This window comes from Nothobranchius furzeri, chromosome 11, assembly GCF_043380555.1.
Source record: "Nothobranchius furzeri strain GRZ-AD chromosome 11, NfurGRZ-RIMD1, whole genome shotgun sequence".
NCBI classification, from domain to species: domain Eukaryota; kingdom Metazoa; phylum Chordata; class Actinopteri; order Cyprinodontiformes; family Nothobranchiidae; genus Nothobranchius; species Nothobranchius furzeri.
The window spans coordinates 59111556-59130395 of NC_091751.1; the positions used below are offsets into that span (position 1 = coordinate 59111556).

An 18840-nucleotide genomic window follows, 5' to 3' on the forward strand; every position below is an offset into this window, starting at 1 on the left:
TCTCGCCCTCATCATGTCTCTCTCTTTCTCATCTCTGCTGCTCACTCTCCATTTCTGTGTGTGTGTGTGTGTGTGTGTGTGTGTGTGTGTGTGTGTGTGTGTGTGTGTGTGTGTGTGTGTGTGTATTTGTGTGGGTAAAGCAAAGGTTTGAATAACAAGCAGCCAGCTAAGTGGGTCAGGGTCGGAAGAAGGGGGAGAAAGAGGGGGAGAAAGAGAGACTATAAGGATGACAGACAAGGACAAAGGAAAAGAGAGGAATACACCATATCAAGGAAAAGAGCGAGGAGAAAAAGAAGAGGATACGTGGAATGTGCCATAAATAAGAGAAATAAGTAAAGGGTGAAATGATGTGGAGAGAGTGATATGGAGTGAGGCGAAGGGATAAAAATGGAAGGTGTGTGATTTTACTACATGTCCCAGAAACTAGGATACAGTCAGGGAACCTCTTCAACTAAATTAATGGGCTAAGAGTCGATTTACAGATGTTTTTAAAACCTCTAACAGCTCATCTGAAAATCTATCTATTGAGACAATAAATCAGAAATGTTAAACTACTAAAATTTAGATTCGCATGAGCTTGTAAAGCACGTTAGGACCATCGTGAACTCAAAAGGATTACCCCATCATCCTATGGATGATAAAACCTGTAACAAAAACATCCTGTTTAGTCAAATGTTTGCAGACATTGATTAAAGCTGGGTTTTTGTTTTAGGTTTGATGAGTAAGACTGTCAGCTTGGACTAAACCGAACAGATTTAGTTGAGTCTGAATAATCTGAGGAGAAAGAAAGCAACTCGTAAGCCTGAATCTCCAGAAAGAAAGGCTTGTGAGTGGCTTTGTGTGTGGCAGATTCACCCAGCTGTGCTAGCTCAGCTCAGTAACTGTTTATCTATCTTATCTCTGTCACCCTGACAACAATATAAACATGCTTTTATTGGCTAAATGTGTCCACCCTGGTTGTAAATCTAGATTGTGCCTAAACACAGTTGTTTTCGTGTACAGAGGGAGATGTCGCAGCAGCTTTATCAAAGGGTTGTTAGCTGTTTTTGTCCTGACCAAGCTTTTCCTGCATAGAAAAGGCAGATTCGTTCTCAGACAGCTTTTATAACCAGAAATTATTCAGAAATCACAGTAATTATTCAGGACAACTGATGAGTGTTTTAAGTCAGACCACAAACACATTGAAGAGGAGAATTACAGTCACATTAAGCCACATATAAACAGAGCTATGCGCTAAAGTTAGGTAGCTAAGTCTTTCTGCTGGATTCTGTTAGCGCTTAAGTTTTGTAAATCATAAAAGGTTTTACACCTCATAAAAAGTATAGGATGCTCCAGATGAGGAAGCCACAACCATCTTGAGCGAGGTCTATTGTTTTTGATGGTAGCATATGAAAGCACTTAAGTCCCAGATCTCACACTAACCACAGGGAAGAGATGGAGGATTAAACACGGGGTAGAAAGTTTGTTTAAAGTCACAGCTAGCTGGAAGATGAAACAGGGTCACACACACACACACACACACACACGTTTACAGATTTAAACCGTGACAATGTTATTTCAATCTATCCACAGCAATTAGCACTTCACTACAACAGTTATGATCGAGAACAAAAGCGGAGCGCTACAGAAAAATGGGCTCCAACTATTCCTGAATAACTCCTCTGGAACTGATCCAATCTTGTCCGCCACAAGTTAATTGAGCCAAGTCATTGTCACAAATACAATACACACAAACACAGAACAATGCAGTGATGATTGCAGTATGTGATTTGATTGCAATATGTTTGTTTTGGAACCAAAATCCTGATAATTAGTCTCTTCTGGCAGCACTCTGTCTCCACCCATCTGTTCCATTTGGCATCCCTCCACCAACAAGGAGTCCCTCATTGCTCCGTCCCCATGATTCAACCAACTGAAACACTTTCACACAAACCGGCACACAAGCAACAGCGCTGAAACTCACCCAATCATCAGCAAGCTTTAGGGGTGGGGGAGAGAGAGGAGTCTGGCGAGAAATCCTTTGGTGAGAAAGACAGCCAACGCGGACAGACGGACAGACAGATTGACTGGTTGTGTTCTGACAGATAATTAGATAAAATGCTGGCACTCTGAGGACAAGAAAAACTTACGGAGGGTACAGTAGAAACATGAGCTAAATAAATGCTAAAAAAAATTGTGCATCTTTTAAATTACTTCAAATTACTTCAAACTTGAGCAGCAGAGCCAGTAATCCCAGCATTCTTAAGTGTGTTCAGGTTTCACTCTGTGCTTCTGTACAAACATCAATTACATAACATTTACACATTACTGCCTAACACGTGACATTTTTAAAATCACAGACAAATCCATATTAATTCATTTCCATAATCCTGACTGACAAAGATTGTTCCCTTAAAAACGGTAATACTCCCTTTCAGGTTGACTGAAGAGTGCATTATTTTTATAGCAGGGAGGATTATCCTGTCTACGCCAAGGCTACATGCCAGCAATCACAATATATAGTAAGTTAAGTCAGCCAAGTCATGTGGAGCAGATTTATTATTACATGAAAACAGGGTGTGTACCCTGCAGGTATACTCTTGAGTATGAGGAGATCAGGGGTGATGATGATAATACTCCCCCCTCAAAAAAAAAAAAAAAGTAGCTCTTGATGCTTTCAAACATATCGTGTCCGGCTCAGTTTAAACAGACCCTTGTGTTTTCTCAGGTGAATTCAGGCTGCCATTAAAGTTCAACGCTGCCTCTTAAGACGTTTATGAGCTCGATGAATGTTGATGACACCAATAATTGTACATAACCGGTTGCAATTACTTTTAAACCAAAATTAAACTCAGGTGGTGGAGATAACATTGATTCGGAGCCTACAGGTGGATGCTGTGTGCAGCTTAAGAAATGATTAATAAACATCAACATTTGGAACAGCACTGTGTGTTTCCAAAGGACCTATTTAATCCTAAACAACTGAAAGAAGGGAATAGAGTACATTATCATCATGAGGAAGAATCTAATGTAACTTTGAGCTTTTCGTTTAAATTCACCAACCAGAAACAATCAGTGGTCACATTAAAAAACATATTAAGCAGAGCTCAACCGATATTGGTTTTTCAATTGCCGATACTGATATGTACTGTCAATTTTGATGGGCTGATTTTCATGGCTGACATCTAGACATTTTCCACCTTATTTTCAGGCTAAAATGTCACTAATATCAGTTGATGCACACAGTTTCTGAAGCTGAATCAGTTTTTTATGGGGATGTGTTTTGGTGAAATTCTGACAATACGATACGCATCACGATATGACATATCACGATATATTGCAATATATTCAGCCAGACAATATTAGCGATTTTTTTAGACTGAATTTATTTGTAAGAAAATTCAATAAATAGTCCAAACTAATGTGTAACATGTTTAACGTGAGGTATCTGAACCATGATAGAGGGATTTACATTTCAGTGGAGGAAACAATACCCATTACACGCTGCTGCCAGTTAGCGGTCGGCGGTTGAATTGCACCAAAAGAAAACAAAATCTTTGCATGTAAATTCTTCCATAAATCAGATACACAGCCTTTGAATATTGATATAATATTGCAGGAAAAAATATTACGATATTTTGCCATAGTTTTTGAATTCTTAATTTAACAAACTGTTAAATCTTAATGTTGTTAACGTCAGACAATAAAGTTAATTAAGAGTATTAATATGCAGAAGATATTAGTGAATGTAAGAACACATTTACAATAAATTCTGCAACAAAACTGGGCTGCCCGAGGATGTGTCTGACTGGCTTCACTAAAGACAATGTCGGCCGAAGCCGATGTATAAAAATCGGCCGAAGTCAACCTTAATGACAAATTAGCTAATTAAGGCAAATTAGCTCAAACTAGGGATGGGTACCAAATTCGGTACTTTTTAAGGTAATGGCCGAATTCCATAGTACCGACCGAGCACCGATTCATGTCATTTCAAACTGTGCCTCGTTTCGGTACCCGTCCATCATAACGAGAACTTGCCAAGACAGCTGCGCATGCGCAAGAGCGTTATGTCGTTGCTCGCTGCGAACCAGTTGTAAACAGAGCAGCATGGTAGAAAGAACACATGCTAAAGCTTGGGTCCACTTCACTAAATGTGATGGGTAACTGGGTGATGATGAAACCGGCGACAACGATCTAAGTGAGACATCCTCATCTTAATCTGCTCCGGTAGGTAAATAAAATTAGCTTGATATGTTAGCTTCCGTTTCGCTAATGATGCATTCGCTTTCTCCTCGGAACTCCAAATTCCCGACTAGAAGAACATGAACGCGCTCTAAAGTTTGGCTTCACTTTACTAAATGTGACGGGTGATTGGGTGAAGACGAAACCAGTGACAACGATCTAAGTGTGAGGCATCATCGTTTTAATCTGCTCCAGCAGCTAAATAAACTGTTTAAGATAACGTTAGCTTGATATCTTAGCTTCCATTGCTACCATTGTTATCAGCTAATGGTGCGTTCGCTTTCTCCTCGGAAATTCTAACTTCCCAGTAGGAAAAATCAAATGAAAAAGGACGGCAAAAGGAATGAAGATACACAGTAAATTTAGTTCACAGCAAAGATGTTTGCTTCAGTTTAATTATCAGCTTATAAAACTACAAGGACGATGTTAAAATACAAACAGTTGTATGTTATTTATCGTGATATTTATCAAATATTGTTATATATTGAGAAAAATATATATTTAATTATAAAAGAGAATTAAAATAATAAACACTCAAAAGTATCAAAAATTGGTACGGTTAAGTACCGGTATCGATTCGTAGGTACCAGGAATTAATACCGAATCGATTCAAATGTCAAAGGTACCCATCCCTAGCTCAAACATGTCATCCTGTAACTTTTTAGTAGCTGGTTACCAAAATGAAATCTGAAACTTTTAACACTTTTGCCAGTCTGCTCTGCACATAAATCTAAATTAAAAGTGTGATTCTGTACCTTAAAGCAGCATGCCAAAAGATAAAAGCTAAACCCTTCTATCGTAGCTAAGACGCTAATGAGGGGTTTCTAATAACATCAACTGTGGCTTAGTTTGTCTTCATGTCTGCACAGTTTATAATACAGTGACAGAAAACCAGCAGGATAAGAGGATAAGAGCTTTTAAGAGTTCATGATTCAGTTTTTTTTATTTACAGCTGTGATTTTTCAAATATCAGAATAGAATCGACTTTATTAATCCCACAGTAGGGAAATACACTTGTTACAGCAGCACCAGCATCAGCCGCCAGTCAAACTGTAAAATGTAACCGGCTACAGTAGACTTCACTTCCTGTGTCAAACACAGCATCGTTTTCCTAGCTTGTACAGAATATCTGAATTAGCAGAAACTTGGTGTTTGGGTGACGGTTCTGTCTGACTTGTTAAATCAATGAAATCTATAATTAAGCATTTATATGTCTCACTTATTTTCTGTTCCCTCTGAAGATTTCATTTCAGTCCGTTTTGATTCAGCCTCGTTTCTCCTGTTTTTGTTGTCCTCTCCTCTCTTGTATTTGCTTTAGAAATACCTCACCCAGCTTTCACAATCATTATGTTTACATTAGGCCCTCTCCCTCTCTCTGTCCCTTTTCCCTTCTTTTTCCTACTTTCTCTGATTCATCCCATCCTGCTGCGTCTCACTTTCCCTATTTTCTTTCTTTCTTTCTTTCTTTCTTTCTTTCTTTCACAAGACAGCAAAATAAAAACTGTTCATGTTTTACAAAATACACTAAAGCTTCTGCTGTCCAGTCGGTCAGCACGGACGAGCAGAAACTAAATGTGATTCAAATTTAGCAGATCAACTGTTTTATATTGAGACAAAAAAGAAATGGAGCATTTAAATCTGTTTGGTTATCAGCAAAAATAATAATCATAAACTTGTTATTGTGAAAGAGACAGCTCATGTCTTGAGAGGAAGGTTTTAAAGCTATAAACATAATCAATAATTGAAAACAAAAATCCAATGATAAGTGATGCCAGAGCTAGAATGTCCCATAGCTCTTAACCATAAGTTTAAAATGAATAAACTAAAACAAATTTTAGGGTAATAACACATATGGATAATGAGTTCATTACAGTAACGGCGTGTAGTTTCCTGGCGCTAGGAGGCAGTACATACATTTCAGTGTAGGTTTACACCTTATCGCCGTGACTGTTGCTAATTTAAAAAGACATTACGGTAAATGTTGTTACCTGCGGAGCAAAACTCATGTGACCTCAGCGTGACTCCTCAGATTTTGATGGTCCTTCACTTAATTACATCGAGAGAATGCAATGCCGATTGTAGTTTTCTGGCGCTGAACTTTTCGGATCTGCTCGGGGTCCTGTGCCTGCTGATGATGTCATTATATACGGCAATACCACTCAGCCAAAATATATTGCATCTCTTTTTCGACTCTGCTTTTTCACATGGATTTTGGAAAGAGTTTAGCAGTTTTGTTATTACATTTGTGTTTCTTCATGCCTAAATGCTTTTGAACGAGGTAATGTAACTTCCATAAGTCGTACGTCCAGCCTGTCATCTAATGTGATGTCATTGCCAGGCGCAGGACCACAAGCCGGCCTGAAGGAAACATGGCGCCGCCCCAAAAATGCTAGACCCACGCTCTACGTATGTACGTTAGACCGGATTTTTATGGTTACATGGTACAAAGCCGCCAATATTTTTCAACAAATATTGGACACAATTGTATTCATTTTCAACAACATTTTGATGGATATTTCCAGAGATTAATGGTAAAAACTGCAGATTGTCTCTTTAATATGTTATAATCTTGATTAATGGGTACTCTGGGAGAAACAAAACCAGAAAAAAAGCTTTATAAGTGTTACTGATCAAATCTAACTTGTCTTGAACACAAACATTTGATGAACGTGTTTGCATGTAGATGCTGTAATGTCCAGTTTTACAATGCAAACAAGTGAAGGGTGGAGAGAGGTGGATGGTTCGCAAACAAAACTAGCTTAACTTCAACTTCAGAGTCCAACATTTACATCCTCATTCCTGATTGTAGCTTGGTTTAGATAACAAGAGACACATTTGTTTATTGTTTCCACTTCCATGTTATTGTGTTTAAAGATGTCTACTGAGAGTCTAAACATGCTTATGAAAACAGGCAGTAGCTGCTCAAATCTGATGTTTCTGCTGAAAGAGAATACCCTAAAAGGAGATGTAAATGATGTTTAGTTTAGTTTTAATAAAACACTTAAATACATTAGTAGTCTCAGCAATAGCATTTCCTCATTATGCAAATAAAACGTTTATAGTCAAATTCGGTTTCTGCGCTCCAATCAGTCGTCACTAAATCTCATGTGTACAAACAGAATAAAACACTGTCTCTCTTTCCTAAATGTCCCTTCAGCTCCAGCGGGAAGTGAGAAGTATGAGAAGAGTAAAGCATGTTCAGTCTGCATTAAGGCCAATTCAGCAGCACTGCTTCGGGTTTCATGGCTGCTGAAAAGCTGAATACATCCTTCATCGCTCTGATTTCTGATTCAGACTCATCTAAGCAGCATGAAAGACTGAAACACTTTAGATTTGTCATCGTTAAGCTAATATGAGCCTATTCAGTAATAACCGTGCATTGATTTTTTTCTGATGTATTAAGTTGAAAAATGTATTACTACCCCTTTTTACCTCTTTCACTCTGTGTTTCTTCCTTTCTTCTCATTTTATTCCTCTGCCACTTCCTACTTGTTCCTCTCATTTCCTGCCTTTGTCCCTTTTCTCTTCCTCTTTACATTCTCTCGTTCTCTGTTCCGCCACACAGTAATATGATCTCGTCTATCAGGCCGACAGAACCGTGAATCAAAAGACACACACAGAGAAATATAGTACAAATCTTGGAAGCCCCACCCCCACTGCACACTCTCTGTCACTCTTTTTCTCTCATCTACAACATCCCTACCCCCAACCACACGGCTCTTTCTCCACATCCCCAGCATCTACTGTCTACCTCTTCTTCCCGCTTTCTGAAGCTGTACTCACCAACGCCACAGCACAATTTCACCACAGTATGGAGTCTTTCTGTTACTGATGTGATTCTGGCATTTAAAACAGCAAATAGTGAGTTTGTTTGTTACGTGTGTTAAAGAATACTCTCTGTAAAAGAAAAAAAAAAGCAGAACATAATGAGCTTGAATTACTAACATCCAATGATCACGACGGAGTAAAAAAACTTGTGGCTGTCGTTGTGACGCCCTGAGGTGACTGGATGAACCACTACTCATTAGAGCACTTCATTAGAGAAATGACAATGTCAAACTCAGCAGCAAAACAAAACAATCTTAAAACATCTCGTGTTAAAATGAACTCATATTTTGGTTTGTTGTTGCTGACGGTAACGTCACAAATCTGGCCTACTGATTCTACATCTGGAATTAATAACACAGGACTCTCTTTGAATTAAATTCGTGATATTTTTCTTTTGCAGCTGTTTTAAATCTATTTTGTTTGTCCACTATTTTAAGAAGAGACAATAAGATTTAGAATTGTGTTTTGAAAATATGCTTCAATATGCCATAAATAGTGTGAAGCTGATAAATCACTGTTCAACTAGTTTTAGCAGTGATAGCCACAGTAAATATTACTCCCTGGCTTTAACGCGGACAACTGTAGGCACCAAATATGCAATCACGGTATATTTTATTATCAGATGGAACCTAGCCGAATCTATGTCGTAAACACTGCAGCATCAATTTGTAGAGTTTGTGTGGCGGTTGACGGGTTTAGCTAGCTGTCTGAGTCTGATGCCAAATTCTTAAACACTACCTTAAAAACATACGGGACAGGAAACTTTCCTTTGGACAGCTGAGAGCTATAGTCAGTACAACAGGACCTTCATCAAATGCTTGCTGTTAAAGTGTGAGAGCCAAAGTTTACTCAAAGACGAGTGGAGGAAAACCAGCACGTTTGTGATTTAGCGAGTGAACCTTTAGCACATCGGGTGGATTAGGCGACAGACCTGTGAATAATCCATTCAATCACAAAAGCTGTGGACCACCCTGCTAGGGACCAGAGTTTATTCTGATTCCACTTAGTCCACTTAATCCAGGACATATGAAACAGATAAGAGTTTAAAAATATTTATGTGAAAGAATTCAGTTGATTCATGCCTACGTGGACAAAGCAGAATTCACAGATTGTGGCAGGGATCTAAACGTAACAGCTCACTGGGCGTTGCTCAACGGATTTTAGTATGGCCGTAAGTCCAAAAATGGTTTCTGCTACACATGTTCTGTTTTTTTTTAAATGTACTAATTTAAATAAAAAATAATACTTCAGTTTAGATTGAAGTTCAGCTCTGTGCAGTTTGCACATTTAAACAGTTTGGCTTTAATTACTTTGGAAATATGTATTCACACCCTCTGAATAAAACAGATATAGATCAAGTTACAACATTTCACCAAAGCTGATTAGCCCAGAGAAACAAAACCAAATGGTTGTTTGCAGATAAAGTTTTACTGCTACTGCTACTTATCCACCACTAAATGAGTTTTTCACTATTTCATTTAACTGTGACTCAGGAAAGGTTAATAATCTGCTGGCACAACACATCAGCTGAACCTAATTAAATAATCAGGCAATTCATCACTGTCAAATGAAAGGGGTCCTACTGTGACCAACAGGTAACCAACGCATCTCCCTGCATTCGCATATATGGGTTATCATGTACTAAAATAATTCATAATTACTGCTTGATGGATCCAGCTTGACCTACTGCTAAAACATGAGATCCAAGAGCAGGATCCTGTTGTGGATCTGACTCTGACCTTTGGCATTGCCGCGGAGGGAGGAACACAACAAATCCTCCCTGCCACAAATCAACTTGAACACCTACTTTAAGCAAAAATCAGCAGACATAGGGGCATAGTCCCCACATCCGTTTAAAATATTCTTAGAAACATATATTTTCTTCCCAAAACATGCGTTTTGAACGTGATTACTGCATATATCACCTGAGGTGAAGTTTTTATTGTGTGATTAAATCGTTGTGAGAAAAGTAAAGATGGCAATAATAACATGTAGTTACCGCAGATGGCAGTGTTAACTAAGATGAGTCAAATTAGGAAATTAATTACCAGTTAATTAGCAGGAACAGGAACATGGGCACACGATGAGGAAAGCACGGGTGTTTTTAGAGTAGGGTAGGACAATGTAGAAATGACACCAACCTTATTATTTCCAAAAGCCGGGTCTGGGTAGGAGAGCTGTCCCAGTCTGGTGTGGTCTGAGGCGGACAGAGGCTGGGGAGGAGGTGGGTAGACTGTCACATCCATGACTGAAAATACATCCACGTCTCTGTCTGCTCTTCTTTCCCACTTTCTTTTCTGCGAATTAGGAGTCACTGTATAAGCTTGAGCTCTTCAAAACAACCTCAGTCGATTCAAATGTTCTTTTGATTTAAGCAAGTTTGTAATTGAACGTATACTGTACTATTATTAAAGTCCTCGAAGTTAGGGTTGATGCACGTCTATACGACACCGGCTTTCATGCTCCTGCGACTGCTCTCTGAGGACCAAAGTTCCCTGGAAACGCACTCTGTCGTTTAAGAAAATGATCAAACTAAAAGAAGCGCCTAAAAGCGCCTTTTTTCTCTTCTTTTTTCCGTGTCAGTTTCCTGCTGCGGTGTGTAGATGGGACGGGGAACGTCGCTGAACCTGTCTGTCCCCGACTGGGACTCTTGTGTTCGGTCTGCTGCTGCCGCGCGGATCACTCATACAAAGAGATGAGCTAACAAGCTAACAAGAGTTAGCCACAACAAACCGGAAATTACTTTTTTCACAAAATAAAAGCCCGCTGGCCGTATCCAGCAAAAGACACAGAGAGGGCCACATTGAGAGCCACGCTTCTTCAAATTTGAATTATAATTTTACATATAAAACACAATTTTTGTTTGTATAACTGCCCTATAAACTATTTTCGTCTGAAGACCACCATGAATTTATTTTGGTAGGACTGGTTTCCTCTTGTAAATCCACCGGCGGTGAACGGCGGCGCGCGCACCATCTATAGGAGACAACATCCAGGCCAAATCATAAAAAAAATACTTAATGTTTGGCATTTTGGGCTCAAATTCACTCAAAACTATTGTTGTTGCTTGTTTTCCTTCATTGTACATAATACAGCTCTACATTATTTTCATTTTACTTAAATGAAAGTCCAAACTCCATAGGTAGTTTGGACTTTGGCTCAGCACAGTCAAAAATGTAACATGTGGTAGTATTATGGTCTATATGGTAAACAAATGAATGTAATTGCATTGCAGTAATGTAAATGCAGTCACTCGCTGTGATGGAAATGTGAATGACTACATCACTGAACAAAAATGTAGTCTCACAAAAAGCCATTTTGTTGAATGTGAATTACTGGAAGTGTCCTATTTCTATGTCCCCAATATTTTAGAAAATCAAATTCCACATCTTATTTGCTCCACTAGATCTTCAAAACGTCGTCAGGACTGGAGTAAAAATCTTTTGTTTCAAACTTAAAGCAGGTTTCTTGAATTCTATCAGGAAGATGATATATTTCTTGCTAAGCTTGGAAAAATCCCACTGTCCAGCTTCAAGTTTATTGTAGTTTTTTACACCGAAACGAGATCCTTTGAGGTCTCACACAATAGCACACGTTCTCACAGGGAGGATTTTTTTGAAAGGAAACAAATACAACTGAGATTAAAACAGTAAATACTCTGTTGAAGTTCAGTAAACAAGTATATATGAACAGATTTCTTCAGTTACTGTTTCTTCTGTTGGAAATCAGCAAAGAAATTTCAGTAGCAGGCAAAGAAAACCTAAAACAAAATGTATTTCTCAAATAATGATTTCATTGTGTGAAGCGAAAAGTTATCTTAACTTATGCCCTTGTGTGGAAAAAGTAATCGACTAATTAAATAGCTAGCTCAAACAAAGCTAACTGTTTTACGCATATGTGAGACAGGCCTGTGTGTTGTTTCTGGCCATCAGAGGAAACTCCACCATGATGCACTTTTTGCCCCACTTCTTTTATTGTTAAACAATGACCTCTGACCTTGCCGGAGCCTAGAGAGACCTGCAGACTTTTAGATGATGTTCCGGCTTCTTTTGTTTTGGAAGTTCTTTAAAAAGGAGCACGTCGTGTTGCTTTTTGAGATCCTTTAACCTACTTGAAGTTGTCAGAAAGGTTATGTTAAGGTGATTTCTGATAATAATCAAACCTGGGTGTTCCAGCATGAAAACTGTGTATTGTAGAAATCCATTTGAGAGATGGAGTTAGATTATGAGAAATAAATCCATGAGTGATCTTACACAAACAGGTTTCATTAGAGACGATGTGTTTCAGAAACAGAAAAAACATTCAGACCAAACTGATGCAGAGAAAATGTTGATTTCATTCTTGTCTAGATGAATTTAGTGTCATTATCCTCAGATATGTGCACATTCAGGGATGCACACAAACAAAGAGCTCCGGTGCTGTTCACTCACACACACGCTCACGTGCACGCGCACGCGCACGCTCACATGCACCTCTTCACAGACTAGCAGCTTTACAGTACACTTAGACAGATGGTCATGCATGCATATGAAACAAAAATTAGCTCAGACTCTTAAATACCCACACATAATTATAGCCTTTATTGTAACACGGGCACACATGTACACACTTAAGCATATGGACCACACACACATTTAAAATCATGCAGATACATAAAAATGCACAAACACACTCTGTAGTTTGTATGCACACAACTTGGTATCATAAACCTCATTTTCTGTTTTATCACACTCACACATACAAACACACCCACTCATACTTAGTGAACATACAGTGAGTCGCCCATCCCCCCAACGTGCACACATACATATATGCACCCCTCCCCTTTGAAAAAGGCATAATTCACTTCCACATTCTCCTCCCCCACACAGTTCCTCTCTATAAAACTCCACCATCTCACTCACACACACACACGCACACACACACACACACACACACACACACACACACACACACACACACACACACACACACACACACACACACACACACACACACACACACACACACACACACACACAGTCAAACCACTTGCACATATGTTCCAAATCTACCACACACATATAGTCTTAAAATACTTGTGGACTTACATATGCACACACACACACACACACACACACACACACACACACACACACACACACACACACACACACACACACACACACACACACACACACACACACACATTGATGGTGATATGAACACACCACCAGTAAAACACACACACATGCGCACACACACTTGTTTTGCTCTCCCTTTACCCATTACAGCTCTCAGACCCTGTTAAAAGAACTTTCTGTCAAATTTTATGGGTGGAAACTGTAATGTGCTGTGGCATCTGAATGATGTGTGACTCTTCATGTTGGGGGATTACATTATAGATTCATAGCACAGCAATCAGCCCTCGAGTGAAAACGGCTAACCCTTCAGGTTTTACAGATTTTCAGTAAGAAAGAGACGATGATATGAAAAGGAAGTAAATAAGCAAAAAGTTGTTTGTTATGAAAAGCATTGAGTGGGAAAAAAATCTACAACATGTCAGAATGGAGCATGAATATATGCATATGATAGAATAGCAATCCCTATTGATAAATGGGAGGTGGATCTACCAGTCAGCTTTGACCAGAACTTCTGGTCCCAAACTTGTTTAAAAACTTTTAAAATGATCAGACACCCCAATTTACAATTAGTTCAGTACAAAATTCTACACAGAGTACACTATACAGGTCATCGGATGTTCAAGATGGGGTTTGTGTCGTCTGACACCTGTACACACTGCACAAACAACATTCCTGACAATTACATTCACACACTGTGGTCCTGCCCACCTGTCCAGGAATTTTGGGGTAGAGTATGTGAAGACCTGTCAAAGTGTCTGAATTGTCATTTCCCAACCGCCCCCTCTCTTTGTTTACTGGGAAACCTGGACGATGTCCCGATTGAAACATCTTTGGCTCACGTGGTTCTGACTGCCATATGCATCGCTAAAAAAACTATCCTCTTGAATTGGATAAATAGAGATACTCTCTGCATTAACCAGTATAGAAATCTTTTGTTAGATCATATTACACTTGATATAGCCTCTGCTTTCACTTCAGATCAATCTCCCTGGACTCCTTTGATCGGTTCCATCACATAGCGATGACGGGGGACCATTGATATTGTCCTGCGGGATGATGTGGGTGAGGGGGTGGAGGGTCTGAGTTTGGAGTATCTGGACATTCCTTGGAGGTGGGTTCACTGGGGGTGTCTGGGACTGGAGGGCTGTTGCCCCCCTCTGGAGGTACTTGGGTTGCCTCGGGGGGTGGACTACTGGCAGTTGTGAGTGGGGCCCCTTGGAGGTCTTGGCGGTGGCCATGGGTTACTGCCCGGCGGCTGCATTGCCCCTGGGCGGGTCTGGGTGGGGGCCTGGGGACTCGGGGTGTGGGGGTGGCCGACCTCGTGGGGGGATCTGGGCGGGGCCTTGGGGATAAGGTCCTGACATGTATGCTGCCGGGGAGAAGGCAGGAGCATGCAGCAGTGCCTGACTCGGGTTCAGGGGCCTCGGGTAGACCTTGGCTCCTCTGCTGTCCCATCACAGGGGAGGGGGAAGTCCAGGAGGGGGAGGATCCAACCTTACCTGGATGTCCTATGTCTTTTATAGTCCAGAAGTTGTGCAAATGCAGGGATGGGAGTAGATATTCTGCTGGGGTGGGGCTGGGTTGGTGCCCTCGGACTCCGTGAGGCTCTGAGATGCTGCTGCTTTGGGCCCTGGCAGGATGGGCTGGGGTCTCCATGCCCTGGGTGGCATTTTGACAACAGAGGTGCCTATTGGGGCCAGTGGGGTAGCTGGCTCCCTGGAGGGCTAAGCCCAACCAGCCATTCCTCCTCATCCCCACACATTTCTCTCCTCCTGCTCCCTCACATCATCGCACAAACATGCACATAGGACCTTGGGGGGTGGACAAGTCAGGGAGTGCGGGTATGGACCCCCTTTCCGCATTCCTGTGGCAACCTGCCCCCCCAATTTTATCTGCATCTTAAACACTTCCACCAATGACATTCCATGCAAACACACACTTAGGGCCTGGGGAGTGAGCACATCCAACGGCATTTGGCAGGGTGATTTATCCGCCTCATCCCGAGTGCCGGTGCCCACTTCCGATTTTAAACTGCACTTAGACACTGAGGGCTGTGGGTGCAAGTGGGGTGGTGTGGTGGCATCAGCTGGCATAGGCCAGACGATGCCCGCACTGCCCGCTCACCACAGCCATGGAATACACCTCATCAACACACACTAACACCATACTGGAGCAGGCGGAGGGAGACTAGGGGTCTTAGCACACCTCTGTTGTCGCTTGGCATCCTTGGGGCTGGAGGCTAGGAGGGAGATCCGGCCATCCGGTTGGGGTGGTGGGTTGCTGTGCTCAGCGTTAGGCGGGGGAGCCTGCTCATCAGCACCCCAGCAGAAAGGGTTGAACTCTTGGAACCGGTGATGGTTGTACCCAATGTGCAGCAGTACTGAGACCAGAGTGAATAGGGTGTGTATGGGGAGCATGAGTGGGTGTCCGGCGTGCATTTTTGTAAGTCTTTGGTTGTATGTGTATGTGTGAGCATGGGGGAGGGAGTGTGTGACTGTGTTTGTGTATGACTGTGTATGTCAGGTGGGGCCTTTGACTCCTCCCTTCTCCTGGGACTTCTTTTGGTGATATAGATCTATGTCTCCCCTCTCCCTGCCACACCTGGTGTGGAGTGTGGTGCCTTGGTCTGCCTGGGTCGTGGCTCCTGGGTCAGGGAGATTAAGATTTTTGGCATCTGCCTGACCAATCCCGGTGCCTGCCTGGTGGGATCTGGGTCCCTGGGCTCTGCTGGGTCCCCAGCGGGGGGTGGTCGCCCCTGAGTCCCGGGTCATTGGGTCCCGGGCTCGGCTGGCTAGGGGGTGGGAGGCTGCGGGCGGACCTGTGGGCTTGCCGCCGATATCTCCTGGAACTCTGCCGGCTGCTGGTTGTGGCCCCCCGGGGCGATCCTCTGCGCCTCTCGGCGGGGGCAGGGGCCTTTCTGGTTGCAGTCTCCCTGGGGTTCCTGTGCTCTGGGGCAGCTCCTGGATCTCTGGGACTTGGAGCTCCCTCCATCTCCTGCACATCTTTAGGGGGCAGATCTGTGGCCCCTCACATTCTTTATTGGATGCTCCTATAGAGAAACCTTACATAAACAAGCACGTGTACACACACAGGTGCTCACATGGTGCTCTCATAAGTATGAACTTGGGCACGTTCAACACAGGTCTTAAGGCTATGGTGGGCACTTAATGCACTGTGATTTATTATCATGTGATTGTTCAGTTAAACAATGCTGATTATATATTTATTCATCAAGTTGATGCAGTGATAGCTTGATCTTGTTGTATTGTTGTTGTGTCCCAATTTTTTGTTTTTTTTTTCTTTTTTTTCTTCTCTCTTTCTGCAGGTCTAGAAGCAGATTCTTGTTTATTATTGTTTATTTTTGTGGAAGCCCCCCATCTTTTGTCTCTTCCTTTCTCTTTCACCTCTGTCTCCGTGTCTGGCCGGAATTAAAAAGCATTCAAAAACAAAAAACAATAACAATCACAGCCAGACAGGAAAAAATAAATAAATAAAAAAGATAAAAAAAATAATGGAGCATGAAAAAATAAGATTTTGAAAGCAACTCCAGTTTTATCTGAGCAATCAGATTCAGATCTTAAAGAGCAAGTCACCCCCACCAGGGTCTTACTCCACTCCCACTTCCTGTCTGAAAAATGCAACAAATGCTGTTGCCTGGCAGAAAGAAAGGGTGGAGCCACTAACAAATAGGGAGTCTAAGTCTCCTCCCTTTCCCGTCGGCTCATGGGTACCCGGAAGTACGAAAAAATGAATGCAAGTCAACGGGGCTAAAAACTCTATTTTCGAATCCTCTTTGCCTTAGACTCTGAATTGCACACATTTTGTACTGCAATTTAAATGAGAAGTAATGATGGGTGTTTTGACCACGCCAGTCACGTACTTTGAGATTTATCAGCTTGTAAAAGTTCGTAATTAGCATGACTACAACTTAGGCCTCGGCATGTCGCATATATGTCTTCACCACTCCTCCTCTAGCGTAGCTGCTACTTACCACATGGCCAGATTTAAAGTGTTTTTTTCCTCCTGAAGGAAGGATATGAAGCTTGCTGAACTTACAGCCCTTTTCCCTTTGTTTTCTCCGCGTTTGGTTCAATGATGTCACTTTTGTGATGCACATTTGTAGTTCTGGACTCATTTTCACACAAAACCTAAAATAACGTTTCCCCCTGTTCGAAAATAAGCGCGTTCTTAATATCAAAATGTGTCTTTAAAATTCACGGACATCATAATGTGAAATCCATGGCACATAACAAGCGGAATTAGGAAAAAGCGTTTTTCCCCACATTGACTTGCATAAATGTTTTCGTTCTTCCGGGGACCCATGGTCCAGAAGTAGATGGGCGTGACTTAGGATCGCTATACATACACACACAGGCTCACAATGACATTGTGTCATCATGATGTACCAGCTAACATAATAGTGTACCTGTTAGCCAATAGCGATGGCAGATTTAAGTTTAAATACAGTGCAGAGTTTTTACCTGAAGACGGCACAACACTGACAGTTTTAGGCAGAATATTTAAATTATTTAAATTGGTGCTGCATCTGCAGTGATGCGGGCATTGCACCGGTCTGTCGTGGTGAAGAGAGAGCTGAGCCAGAAGGCGAAGCTCTCGATTTACAGTTCGATCTACGTTCCTACCCTCACCTATGGTAAGGAGCTTTGGGTAGTGACCGAAAGAACGAAATCGCGGATACAAGCGGCCAAAATGAGTTTTCTTCGCAGGATGGCTGCGTCATCCGGGAGGGGCGCAGAGTAGACTCGCTGCTCCTCCACATCGAGAGCAGCCAGTTGAGATGGCTCGGGCATCTGGTCAGGATGCCTCCCTGGTGAGGTTTTCTGGGCACGTCCAACCGGGAGGAGGCCTAAAGGTAGACCCAGGATACGTTGAAGTGACTATGTCTCTCGCCTGGCCAGGGAACGCATTGGGATTCCCCCAGAAGAGCTGGCCCAAGTGGCTGGGGAGAGGGAAGTCTGGGCCTCAACTTAGGCTACTGCCCCCGCAACCCGACTCTGGAAAAGTGGATAAAAATGATTGATGGATGTTTACATCATTTTAAATAGGATGCACTAAAGTGCCAAATTATTGACTACACGTGTCTACAGCATGATTAGACACTCATTTACATAGCTTATCAGTAAAAAACATTGATTTGGGGGTGACTTGCTCTTTAATTATTTTCTCTTCCTGCACCCACTTTTGTAGAATTTCATTGTGAGCTTCTCATTATGAGACACACACACACACACGCACGCACGCACGCACGCACGCACGCACACACACACACACACACACACACACACACACACACACACACACACACACACAAGTAAATTCACACTAGAAGCACATCATGTTTACTACATACTGTAACTACATATATGCATTGTTACACAACTCTAATCCAAAATCCTACAACTTTATATCTAATTGCTGTAAATTAACAACGTGAAGTGTCATAGTTGTGTCATCACCATCATCACTGACAGTGGCAGAGTGTAGGTGTGGTTATTAATTACTGTCCACCAGAGGGCAGTATTAACTAGCTTAGTGTTAAATATACTGTGTAGTTGTTGGATAATTTTATTAGTGACTTTTTCTACATTTAATTGAACACGCTGTGTTAATCGCATAAGCTATAACAGAAGAGATTAAGCACAGAAGC

General features: G+C 41.7%; 1 protein-coding gene across 2 annotated transcripts in view; it reads right to left on the bottom strand.

Moving 5' to 3' along the window:
• Positions 1–10612, bottom strand: part of tox (thymocyte selection-associated high mobility group box) — a 45721-nt gene extending 35109 nt beyond the window's left edge. Inside the window, exons 1-2 of one of the 2 annotated variants that reach the window (XM_015957275.3) lie at positions 10453–10612; positions 10191–10346 (exon numbers count right to left, since the gene is read on the bottom strand). In XM_015957275.3, the coding sequence (XP_015812761.1) occupies positions 10191–10295 (105 nt within the window). In that variant the 5' untranslated portion in view covers positions 10296–10346; positions 10453–10612. Of the gene's footprint in view, positions 1–7653; positions 7785–10190; positions 10347–10452 lie in introns of those variants that run through there. The other variant, XM_054737979.2, reaches the window with a different exon arrangement.
• Positions 10613–18840: the final 8228 nt, after the last annotated feature.